Here is a 12,227-nt window from a genome sequence, read left to right as displayed (position 1 = left end):
ATTGTGTCGGTAAACTGGTTGCAATGAATAGCAAATGTATGAATAGGCTAAAATAGATGAATTAGCGAACAGAACCAGGACACTATTTGTTTATTTATTTATTTGCCTGCATTTTGATTTGCCAGGAGTTAATGGAGGAAACGAGAACAGCTGTATTTACGCATAATTTCTTTCCACACATGTTTAAAGAGGAAGAACTTTTTTTTTGTCGTCAGAGAGAGCATGTTGAATCTCTGCACAATGCACACTAGTCATTGATTTATAATGTAGACAAATTGTTGCTATTCCAAGATTATAGTTTAGAGATGGAAATATTCCTGGGAGTGAAGCAAAGGTTTAAGTATTACAATGTCATGTTCTCTGCTGTGTCCTGGTAAACTTCACACTGAAATTTGGAACGACTGGGCTATGCAGAACTGGAGTTTCCTCTGTGACTCCAAGGAACACTAAGGCTTTCATGGGCAGGGTTACATAAAAAGAATGAAAACCAGCACCCCAATAATTAGATGGAGAACTCTGAAATGTGAGCATGGTACTGCTGAATATTCAACAATGTTTATAAATGACAGAGATCAGAAATCATCTTTCCCCAAGGATTTAAACCTAATTCAATGCTAATACTTACTTTTGTTTGGTACCAATTAGGCAAACTTGTTCACAGAATTTCAGTGAACTCATATTAGAAACTCTTCTTTGAAAAATATTAGAAGCTGTGAGCGTAACCCTCCTTTTCATGGAGGGGAAAAGGAAATCTTTACATTCACCTATGCCACTGCAGTTCAGTATACTCACTTGGCTAAACAAAGATCACAATATCTGAAGAGGATAATATTTTGAACTCACTGGATAGGGCTTAATCTGGACACCTCCTACTGTTGCCTGTATCAATACCACCCTGCTAGCAGATTTCACAAGCTAAGCAGAATTAGAACAGGTGGGAAGACTTCCAAGCAACACCTAGATGCAACAGGAAGTGGTATTAGTAATTCACTAGATGGCACTGTTGCATCTAAGTCAGTACTGAAGCAATGCCACAGCATGGTGTTAGCAGACAGGGTGCTGCATGGGGTGCTACCTTTCAGGTCATGGTAAAATCCAGGCTCTGACCTCTTAAGATCCATGACTGTATCGTAGTTCTTTACACAGCTATTCTAGGAAACATGCCTGTAACCTGGCAAAACTCTATCTTTGGTAATACCATATGCCTACCCAAATTTCCCCTGCAGTTTCTATTGGCTATAGTATTCCTGACTTCCTTTTCTAAAGTGTGGTATGATGTGGTTGGGCCTTATTAAGATGTTCCACCTTACAGTTGGCTACATTTCAGTGGTGGGTAGGGCAATCTCTTTATGTGTAAATATAGCCTGTACACCCATTGTTCAAAGTTAAGGTAGGAGCATTGGATTGAAATACACTATAGAAATGCAAGTGTTACACTCAGCACGCACAACTGAGAGAATTCTATTAAAATTGAAACTTTACCCCAAAAACCCATATGTGCAGAAAAATCAATTGAACAATGTTGAGCAGGCATTTTGAGACACCACTTTCAAACATTCTTCTCAAGACATGGGACTTACCATGTAAAATGTCTGAATCATCTTCCACAAAATCTATATCTCTCAAATCCCATTCAGCATAGTTGTCAAATTCCTGTTCAAAGAAAACAAACAAGTGCTCACTAGTTAATTCTAGGAACCTTGATAACTCACTGGAGCAGACGACAGAGCTGAAGAATATCTGCCGTTGCTCCTATTCTGTGTGGAAAATTCTGCACAAAAATTGAAAAATAACATGGGCCAGTGGGGGCTGTGCCTGCATATTCTAGGACTGACTTTATCCTGGTATGTTAATTATGACGTTAGTGATCACTGAATGAATAGAAGCTTGCTTTGTAAGAGGACTTTGTAACCTGATCATATGGGCCTGATCAAAAGAAACTGAAAGCAACAGGAGCCTTCTTGTGAACTTCAGTTAGCTTTGGATCAGGCCCATATGCATGTGTCTCTAGGGAAAGTAAACTAAAAATAAGCGGCCCCCCTTTTGTTGAGCATCTGATTCACACATCTAGCCTTCTTGCATAAGAGTCATTCATTATCAGACTTTTGGTAATGCTAATGGCATTCCTTACAACGCTTATTCACAAAGTCATGGTTAGCTGCTTCTCAGGCCCTGTAGTGCACCTCTCGGATTATAAATGGAACCCCCTAAAGTAAGGTCATGGCTATCCTTGGGTTTATCATCCAATCCCCTCATTTCCTTTAATACTTTTTATATGAATATTTAAGATAATCTGTAGATAGAATGAGTGTGTGTGTGTTTGTGTGTGTGTCCCTAGTCAGTAGCAACTACAAAATAAGAGGAGAGATTTTTACCTCAATAAAGTCAGCTCTAGCCGGCATATACCCAGCCATGTCCCTGGAGAGCAAGGAATCAAAGGTAGGTCGTGGAGGATCATCAGCAGCTGGAAAAATATGGGTTTTAGTTGCTGTGAATTTTTAAATTTGACATGTAAATGCAAAACAGACTGCAGTTCTAGAAAAGGGTATTCCCTTTGCAGATGCAGGAGGAGTTAGTTTAGCTAAGACAGCCTTACTATTTTGTAATTAGGATGGGTAAAAGTGCTGAGTCCAGTGGGGTAAGGTCAGGTACACTCTGTTCCTCAGAGAATCCTCTGCCCATACAGTTAACCAGGAGCATTTTTGAGGGGTTCACCTTCTTGGGTTCAACATTAGGTGACTTCATTCCCTCACTCTCCCACAGTGCACCTAATGGAAGGAGTGCAGCATATTTTATGTATCAAAAGGCTTGGTCCGGGATATGGAAAATCCCATTCTTAAATATTCTGTGGTGATCCACAGACCAAATATTACTCTCTTTTTTGAGTAAAAGCAAAGTACACACTTTGGTTCAATCCGAATTCCCTGAATGTTTTATCTTAGAGACAGTGTCCATCCCTACGGTGGATACTTACGGTGGAATGGAATGGCCATGTCAGCGTTTTGTGCCTCTTCTGCCTGCTTCAAGTTCAGCAATGTAGATGCAAACAAGGGATTGTTGATGAAGTGTTTCATATAGTGTTTCTCACACTCCTCCTTTGCTTTTGTGCACATCTGATTGGCCACGTCCTGCCTAAGGAGGGGAAAATCCCAAAGAAATTGGCTGATTTTTCACTAATGGAAAAAAGAATCATTTAAAAAGAGAGATTGGCATGTTCAGCCTAGCAAAATGAAGGCTAAGGGGGGAATATGATTTCTCCCCAGATGTAGTTATAGAAAGTAAATAGCAGGGAGGGAGAAGAGCTATTTAAGCTAAAGGACAATGTTGGCATAAGAATATATGAACTGGCTATGAATAAATGTAGGCTGGAAATTAGATGATGATTTCTAACAATCAGAGGAGCAATGTTCTGTAACAGCCTTCCGATACGAGTAGTGGGAGCGAACAACCTAACTAGTTTTAAGAAGGAGTTTGATAACTTTACGGCATTATCTGAATGGGTTACCTGCAATAACGGGACTGGACTCAATGACCCAGTCCTTTATCCTATGTTCCTAAATGGAAATTTAAACAGGTTTTTAAATTTAATTTTGTCTGCAGTTACATTCATCAGATCTGATGTAGCTCTGTTTAAAGCAGAGCCTGGAGTTCTGTTAATTTTACAGTCTGGCTGTTAAGTATAGACTACATCTTAATACAGGGATTGTCTTGTGAATGGAAAGGGAGATGGCTCCCAATTGCAAGCCTGATCTCTTCTATATTGCAAAAGCCTAACATCCTTGTAGCAACTACAATTACTTGAATACAGACTAATACCAGAAAAGTAATTATTTTAAACTGTCTTTAATGTGATATAGCAGCAGGAAACAAGAAGAGCCAGCACCATGTGACCAGCCAGCTCTCAGTAGACCACAAGCTTTATGGACCATCTGTGGGCCACAGACCACAGTTTGTAAATTTTTGTCTTAAGGCAGTTTATATATGAGTAAACTGAGGCAGGGTGAAATTAAAGGCCTGATCGTGCTACATGTCGAGCTCCCTCAAATTCCAGTGACTTCTGTGGGAGTTGAGGGCGTTCTGCACCTCACAGGAGGTGCTTCGCATCTCTCAGGATTAGGTCTTCAGTGCCTTCCTCAATGTCACACATAGTCAGTGGTAGAGCTGGGAATGGACCCCCTGAGCTTTCATTTCTCCACACGAATGGTTAGATCGGACTCTTAACCTTGAAGAATATGCTGTGTTGTGTGCCAGAATATTCAGCACTCAGATCCTGACCCAAAGCTCTCAAAAGTCAATGGAAAGACTTGATTTCAATGGGCTTTGGTTCAGGCACTAAATTCTCACCAGTTTCCAAATCCACAATCCATCACGGCCTCTAGAAGTGCCATTTCCTCCTGAGCTGTCCAGCTGGGATCCAGGACAGGAAAATCTGATGTCTGGAGAGAAAAAAGAACAAATCTCAGGGTCCCTCTCTGTATAGATCGCCACCTACAGAATCAAAGAAATTCTGGTGCTACCTGGCAGTAAGAGCTCAAGCTGCTTTGGTACTGGCCGTTTAAAAGCTTCACTTTGTCCCAAGGCAGTTTTATGTCAATAAGCCCTCTACCATAATTACTGCTAGTTTGTGAAACTGTCATTATAGACGCTCTAAATATAGAAGCAACATTTAATGCATCTACCAGCTATGATTCAAAAAAGTATAGTGTCATGAAATGAAATCCAAATGGTTTTTTAAAAGAAACTTCTTTAAACTTTTTCATTGGGGGAGGGAGGAAGCAATTTGTTCATGTGGTAAAATAACTGTCTATCAGTTTTTCTAATGAAAGCCTGTGAGCCATATATGGACAATAAAACACAAATTTAAAAACCTCTACATATTCCATAATGTTAGACATGGATTTTTTTTTTAATTTCAGTAAGAACATAAGAGCTGCCATACTGGTCAGACAATGGTCTATCTTGCCCCACAGCCTGTCTCTGACAGCAGACAACACTAGAGCTTCAGGGGCAACGTACAGAGCCACCCATCTTCCACTCCCAGTTTCTGGTAGTTAGAGTTTAGAATCGCCCCAAGCACGGGATTGTATCCTGATCATCTTGGCTAATAGCCATTGATGGATCTTTTCTTAATGAACTTACCCAGTTCTTTCTTTGAACCTAGTTATACTTTTGGCCACCACAACATCCCATGGCCATGAATTCCATCGGTTAGTTGTGGGTTGTGTGAAAAAAGTACTTCCTCTTGTTTGGATTAAACCTGCTGCCTATAATTTCATTGGATGACCCTAGATTTAAATTTTTTTTTTAAATCTGCTACTGTGTTAGTTTTCTGACAGTTATAAAATTCTGAAAACGAGGTTGTGTACCTAACAGACTTTTAATGTGAGATTAGGAAACATGGGTCTAACTTCTAGAAAAGGATAACAAAACCCAAGATGAAGAAAGATCATTTAAATTGTATATTTACCATGATTTCATAAGTATGATCGCTTTGGTGTTTCTTATACTCAAATCCTCGTGTGAAACACTGCAAAATAAAAGATTAAAACCTTGTTACTTTCCTGCCTCTTCCTTGAAAATACATTTAAGTTCTGGTTTTTTTATTGTGCATTAACTACCAAAAATTGTCCTCTTTATAGATAAAAGTGGATTTTTATAGTGATTTAGTCTCCTCCTACACACAAAAACCCAAATTTGAGTTAATCTGTTGTTGGACTGTTTTCACAGTGGCTCATTCCAGAGAACAGACATTTATATGCAGGAAAGTACTAGAAGAATCTTGCTAGGGCCTAGGTAACCAGTGGCAGTTTCTGGGTGGGCCTGTTGTCCACACAGCACCAAGGTATTTGCTTTGCAGGGAGGGATAGCTCAGTGGTTTAAGCATCGGCTTGCTAAACCCAGAATTGTGAAACTTAACAGGGCCATTTAGGGATCTGGGGCAAAAATTGGGGATTGGTCCTCCTTTGAGCAGGGGGTTGGACTAGATGACCTCCTGAGGTCCCTTCCAACCCTGATATTCTATTAATAAAATTTCCCTTTAGTTAAAGGAAGAAATAACTTGTCACCCATCTTTCCCAGTTTAATACTATATTGAGGATGGTTCACAGCTATGTACTGCAATTTAAAAGGAATTCCGCTTAGATAAGACCTGGGGTATACTAAGTGATGAGACAAAGGCATGGTCTAGCTGTCTGTGTCCACTGGACCATATCTTTCTGTGTGTCCATGGGTGTCTAATCAAACACTTCACCTGCTCATGCTGAATTCCACATTTCTCCCACCCTCCAACATTTTCTCTACCATTTCCCTGTCTCTGAGCAAATATTTGTCAGATGAACATGAGTTGATTTGAGACTGACAAGTAACTAAAAGGTGATAGGCAACGGTTTATCATTTAGAAATAGCTTTGATGACCTGCTTCTCAACAAGGCATACACTTCCACTTTTACACTCCGCTTACCTGCAAACACAGGAGAAAGGGAGGAGGCCCACATTCTGCACATTTGATGTATGGTTCCATGAGGTAGGAAGAGCAGCCTCTGCAAGGTGGTTTATCAAAAGGGTCATCTATGAAATCAACAAGAACATACGCTGAAGGAAATTTAATGCAACACAAGCATGATATTATTGTTTACGCAATCATCCATAACCACTAGAACCTTGTATTTTTAAAATAAAGTTAGCAGTGTATCTATATCCTGTGTGGTCTCATCAGTTGATATTACATTTTAAAAAATAAACTGTTTAGGCAATAAGAGTTTACATGTTACAGCTGATGTAACCCTTTCTTCTCTAATGCACTTTCAGCTTCCTCAACTATCTGTTGGAAGTTCCTCGTCCAACTTCAGCTGCTAGAGAGATCCTCACCTTGACATCTTCCCAGAGATGGTGAAATTTATAGATCATCACTTGGGCCGATACTGTGATGTGCTGAGTTCCTTAATGAATGTGCAATGAAAGTCTATCCTATTGAAATCTATGAATATTATCCTACAGAAATGCAAGCAGCACGGACTGGAAGACCAAAGAGGTCCTTTCTAACTCTAGTATCTATGATTCAGTGCTTTTGAAAGCTGGCTGAATCACAGACCAGGAGACCTAAGTAATAGATTTATCTAGGGAGACTGCACAGCACAGGTAATGGCAGCTGTCCCATCTGTTTGCCCCCAAAACAACCTAAAAAAATAGTCTGTCGGGACAGGAAAGGTGTTCTGTTTCTATAGTCAATTCAAGCCTTGGCCTCTAAGTTTGTCAAGAAGGGAGTTAATTAATGCTGTGTAGTGGTCTGTGGGTTTTTTTTGTGACAGATTTATTCAGTGGGATATTTATATTGTATTTAAAACTTTATATTTAAATAAACAAATGGGATACTTAATTTGTTTATTTAACTAGACTATTTCTATTACCAATCCCCTGATCCACCCAGGATCCCCTGATCCACCCAAATTATCTTATGATGGGTCTGGGGCAAAAACCATCACATGGATCAAAATGCCCTATTTCTCAGCAACCCTCAAGCGAGGGAAGATGTTTTTAAGACCTTTCTGTAAATCTCTGTTTATTATACTTACTACTGAAGGAGGCCAGGCGCTCCATCCTCCTCACACTTGTGTTCTTCTTCAGAACAGCAATAAAAGCACCTCTCCTTGTATAACACTTCTTGGTGTAACACCAACACCAGCTAATGTGTTTACCAGGGTACCATCCAATCGAAAGAGAGCAGGCTGTTATGCAGCCCCGAGAATAGATAAGCTCCTCTAAGATTGTACCAACTACTCAAGCAAAAGAGCTGTCAGTCATTGCAACAGAGACCATTTGAGGTGGCTGAGAGTCTGTTCTCTGCAGGTGAGAGAAGAAACCAAATGCAGAAAGATACAATTCATAGTATTAAGAAATCTGGAACTCCAGGATCATCACTTATCTGAAGAGAAGACTGATGTGACCCCAGTAAAGGTGGTGATTGCCAAGTAACTGTAACATCATGAATCTTGAGTACTTGAGTACAAATTGCTATAAGATGTCCTTCATTAGCTCTGCAGAACCATGAGCTGGGCCTTTATGGTTTTATATATTTGTATTAGACAGATTTAGCCTCTTCCTTACTGCTTATTTGTGATTAATAGTCTATTAAGAGTCCTAGAAGTCCTGAGAGTTGAAAACAGAAATTTCCTTCATGGAGTAGTGAAAGTTTCTTCTAGGAGCATACTCATCACAGCTAAGTTAGTGGACATTATAGAACCGATAACTGCTTTTAAGAGCTGTGAGCTGGCTGGCTGTATATTCTCCCCTTTTCGTGCAACAGTACCCGGGCAACTATATTCCTGTCAGAAAATAAAATAAGTAATTTAATTCGAGGATCTAAGTGCTTTACAAACATTAATTGATGCACCCTGCAATTAATTCTTTTACAGAGGTCAGTATGATGGTAGTAGTATCTCCAACTTACTAATAAGGAAACTAAGGCCAAGGAAGTGAAGTGACTTGCCCAAAGTCACAGAGCAAACCAGTCATAAACCAGGGAGCAGAGTCCAGATTCTGTTCTAGTCATTAGATCACACTTCACATCAAAATTCCCAGAAGAGAGCAGGACAGCAATCAAACTCACACTTCCCCAGAGTAAGTTACAAGTTTGTTAGTAACAGAAACTTGTTACTTGAATCTATTTTAATTAAAACTGATTCCCCCCAAGAATCTATAATGTAAATTTCATTGTGTGAAAGATGTAAAATGTATCAGTACCAACAAACAAAAACACCCAATGGAGGATTGCAATAGAAATGTATGTTAGAATAGAGGGCTACTGAAATTAGGTATAGGATAAGGACCCTTTCAACTCTAGGCACGTACGGGGAAGAGAAAGGGGGTACTCTAGTCCAGTGTTTCTCAACCTTCTCGATATTAGGGACCTGCTTGCTGCCTTCCTAAACTGGGCTAGGGAGATCTCAGGGACCAGCGCCATGGAGCAGTTGTTGAGAAACACTGCTTTAGTTTAGCACGATGAATATTATCCTCCTACTCCTTGTTCCAGAATAGGTGCAGTTCCTGGTAAAATGATCAGCAATGCAAAAGATAACAAGGTTGATATCAAGGCACTTCCACGGCACTACCTTAGGGTTTTATAGGGCCGTCCATCACCATAGTATCTGACTGCCTGCCACCTAAAGTCAAAGTCCCTAGTGGTTTTCCTGGAGTTTCTGACCTCCATCCACCCCTCCAGAACCAAAGGGGACCCAACTACCTGAGCCCTCACCCCCCAGAGCCAGTGGGCCCCCCCAAGGCACCCCTAGGCTAGAGCCCCGCCCCCCCAACAGACCCCGCCCCCCCAACAGACCCCGCCCCTGAGAGCCTTGCGGCTGTGGTTTACCTCAGCGCCCCCAACGGAGCAAAGGGGGATGCGCGCTCCAACGGCCAGAGCGCGCCTCTGGGGTAGGCGGGAACGCGCAACCACCCCCTGCCTGGACTCGGCCCCCGCTCCCCACTTGGTATCTCCCTGCTTCCCCCCCGTAGCCACGTGGTCTCTCCCCCGGCTCCCGACCCGCTTTGCCCCCGGCCCTTCAACTCACGCCGGCTTCGCCCAGGCCCCGGCCCCGACTCTACTCCACTCCCAGCGGCCGTCCCCACGTGCTCAGGCTCGGCGCGGCGGGAACGCGTACGTGCGCGCCCACGGGGCGGGAGGGGGCAAGGCCGCGGGCGCGCGTACGCCGCGCGTTTGTGGGTTTAGGGTCGCGCCCACGGGGTTTGGGGGGAAGTGTGTGTGTGTGTGTTTCAGGGTTTGTATCTCATCGCGGGGGGAGGAGTTGTGGGGTTTGGGGCCGCCCCGCTAGGGGGCGGAGGGGGAGGAGTTGGGGGCCGCCCTGCCAGGGGGAGGAGGTGGGGGGTTTGGGGCGGAGTGGGAGGAGTTGAGGGAGTTTGGGGTCGCCTCACGAGGGGGCGGAGGGGTTGGGGGAGGTCGCCCCGCCAGGGGGAGGAGGTGGGGGGTTTGGGGCGGAGTGGGAGGAGTTGGGGCCGCCCCGCCAGGGGGAGGAGGTGGGGGGTTTGGGGCGGAGTGGGAGGAGTTGAGGGGGTTTGGGGTCGCCTCACGAGGGGTTGGGGGGGGTCGCCCCGCCGGGGGGCGGAGGTGCGGGGTTTGGGGTCGCCTCGCCAGGGGACGGAGGGGGAGGAGTTGGGGGGGTCGCCCCGCCAGGGGGCGGAGGGGGAGGGGGAGGGGTCATATCCTGGGGGACGGAATTGTGGGGTTTGGGCCGCACCGCGAGTGTATGGGGGGGAGTTGTGGGGTTTGGCATCATTGTGTTGAAGATTTGTTTGGTTTTTTTTTTTTCTGTTTGTAAAAAGAAGACACTCTTTAGCCTGTATTTAGAAACAAATGCATGAAAGCCATCTGGAGGCTCCAAGGTCCATCTCTGGACTTTGGCAGTACCCTAGTTCCTGCAAAGCTGCAGAATAACGATCAATTATTGGTAAATATCTTCTTGGCTATAGATTGTTTGGTAATAGAACTGCAGGTCTGGCCAGTCTCTCTTGCCCTGTGTGCAGCAGCCTTTGCAAGGCGCAATGTGTTCAGATTTACCTGGGTGTCTCCTCCTTGGTAGGAGGACTCCTGCCATTTATATGAATTTGAAGGCTGTTGTTTTATTTATTTTTGCAATGTGCCTCTTTCAGTGAAACATTTAAATTCTTGCCCTTTATTTAGTTTTTAATCTCCAATCACTCAAATAATTTACTCTTAATCCTGGTTTGCACATAAATTAGTTTTGCCAGGTCCTCAGATGCTAGGAAGTAAAATTAGAACCATCTGAGGAACTGTCTGTAAAAACAGCAGACACCTGGTATGTTATGTGGCAATGCATTTATCCATGTTATAAAATAGGGCTGAGGTCCTATCTGCACTACACGTTGGCACAATTTTGGATCTGGGTTAGTGTTCCCCTTTGTTGCACCCAGTTTATGTAACTGCCTATGTTTGAAGCATAAATGGGCATGCTGAGTCTCCTGACTGTTTTCCTTGTAGTATATGGAATTTAGTGATGGTAACCACTTGTTGAGTTGGATCTACAATAGGGGTTTGCAGCAGTGTAACTACAATGTGGTAGTCCTCATGTAGACAGGGCTCTAATTAACAAAGCTGACATTTAAATGGTCACCCTTTGACTTCCTGCTAAACTGAGTTTACATGTCTGAGAGCAAGTGTTTCACAGACCATCTGCACACTCTAGAAGATAGTAATGCCTCAAATAACATTTGAGAGGTTTTTCCCCAAATCATAAAGGCTAGAAACATTTTATATTACCAACATTAATCTCTACAGAATTGTATATTGCTTTAGGGGTCAGAGGAATACATGAAGCAGTCTGCATGCTAAAAAGAATGACAGGAATGCTCAGATTTCAAAAGAGGGAAAGGAGCGCCCATAAGTTGGTGGTAAGAAGAAAGCAAGTTTGTTTTGATTAAATCTTTCAAACAAAAAAAACAATGATCCTTTCCAAGACACTGTCCTAGACCTGTGTATCCTTGTGTAAGTGAAATAACAAAGAATTCAAGCTGTTTTCCATGGAATGGCAGCTGTTTTCCATGGGTGGCAGAATGACTATTACCAATTTAGCTGCAAAATGACCAATAATTCCTGCAAATATCTCATACACCGATGCATCACCCCTTCATGATAGACTCAGCCAGGACCCTCCCGTAGGTAATCTAGAGAGGAGCCATGGAAAACTGTTGAGAATATTAGTCTTGGTACAGAAAAGGGTGTGTGGTAGAGAGTGAGAAAAGGCTCCATTAGAAGAGAAGGTAAGAAGGAACGTGAGGAATGAGACAGGCTATAGGATGATATGAAGGCGGATCTGTAGGTGGTTGGCAGTTATCCAAAGCTTTGAGATGAAGATGAGGCATTGAGATTGTGGGTCATATTGTTCCTTCTCTCTGCTCAGCACAATTACTGCGTTTGTTGTTTGAAGCTGCTTCCTTTCACAATTTGGCTAGAAGTTCCACATAATGTATAATAAAACTTCATCTCCTGTCAGCGCCAAAATTTTCCCAAATGTGTTTTTAGTGCATTTATAGTTCATTTTCATAGTTGTATAATACAGTTCACGTAATGCACTTATTGCTAACCTCGGTTCTCTGGAACAAAATTTTTCCTGTTGTGATGCTGCTAAGCTCAGTGGAGATATACCATGGAGGAATTTAATCCTCTCTTTTTGTAGCAGCCTATAAATAAGCTTCCTAAA

The 12,227-nt window shown here is 42.7% G+C and overlaps 2 protein-coding genes and 1 long non-coding RNA gene across 4 annotated transcripts in view; 2 read left to right on the top strand and 1 right to left on the bottom strand.

Annotated features, from left to right (window-relative positions):
* SYNRG (synergin gamma) overlaps positions 1–7,403 on the top strand; it is a 134,108-nt gene extending 126,705 nt beyond the window's left edge. The window contains exon 21 of the mRNA XM_073315614.1: positions 6,808–7,403. Within this exon, the coding sequence (XP_073171715.1) occupies positions 6,808–6,855 (48 nt within the window). The 3' untranslated portion in view covers positions 6,856–7,403. The remainder of the gene's footprint in view (positions 1–6,807) is intronic.
* TADA2A (transcriptional adaptor 2A) overlaps positions 1–9,776 on the bottom strand; it is a 25,868-nt gene extending 16,092 nt beyond the window's left edge. The window contains exons 1-8 of the mRNA XM_073315623.1: positions 9,564–9,776; positions 7,572–8,321; positions 6,461–6,567; positions 5,468–5,527; positions 4,345–4,436; positions 2,975–3,132; positions 2,376–2,464; positions 1,581–1,653 (exon numbers count right to left, since the gene is read on the bottom strand). Coding sequence (XP_073171724.1) covers positions 1,581–1,653; positions 2,376–2,464; positions 2,975–3,132; positions 4,345–4,436; positions 5,468–5,527; positions 6,461–6,567; positions 7,572–7,596 — 604 coding nt within the window. The 5' untranslated portion in view covers positions 7,597–8,321; positions 9,564–9,776. The remainder of the gene's footprint in view (positions 1–1,580; positions 1,654–2,375; positions 2,465–2,974; positions 3,133–4,344; positions 4,437–5,467; positions 5,528–6,460; positions 6,568–7,571; positions 8,322–9,563) is intronic.
* LOC140899708 (uncharacterized) overlaps positions 9,373–12,227 on the top strand; it is a 22,765-nt gene continuing 19,910 nt past the window's right edge. Inside the window, exon 1 of one of the 2 annotated variants that reach the window (XR_012155428.1) lies at positions 9,373–9,426. This is a non-coding gene — a long non-coding RNA (uncharacterized lncRNA). Of the gene's footprint in view, positions 9,427–10,338; positions 10,458–12,227 lie in introns of those variants that run through there. The other variant, XR_012155427.1, reaches the window with a different exon arrangement.

Source organism: Lepidochelys kempii, chromosome 17 (assembly GCF_965140265.1).
Source record: "Lepidochelys kempii isolate rLepKem1 chromosome 17, rLepKem1.hap2, whole genome shotgun sequence".
Classification (NCBI taxonomy): Eukaryota; Metazoa; Chordata; order Testudines; family Cheloniidae; genus Lepidochelys; species Lepidochelys kempii.
The sequence above is the reverse complement of the archived record's forward strand: the minus strand, read 5'-3'. Positions and strand labels throughout refer to the sequence as shown.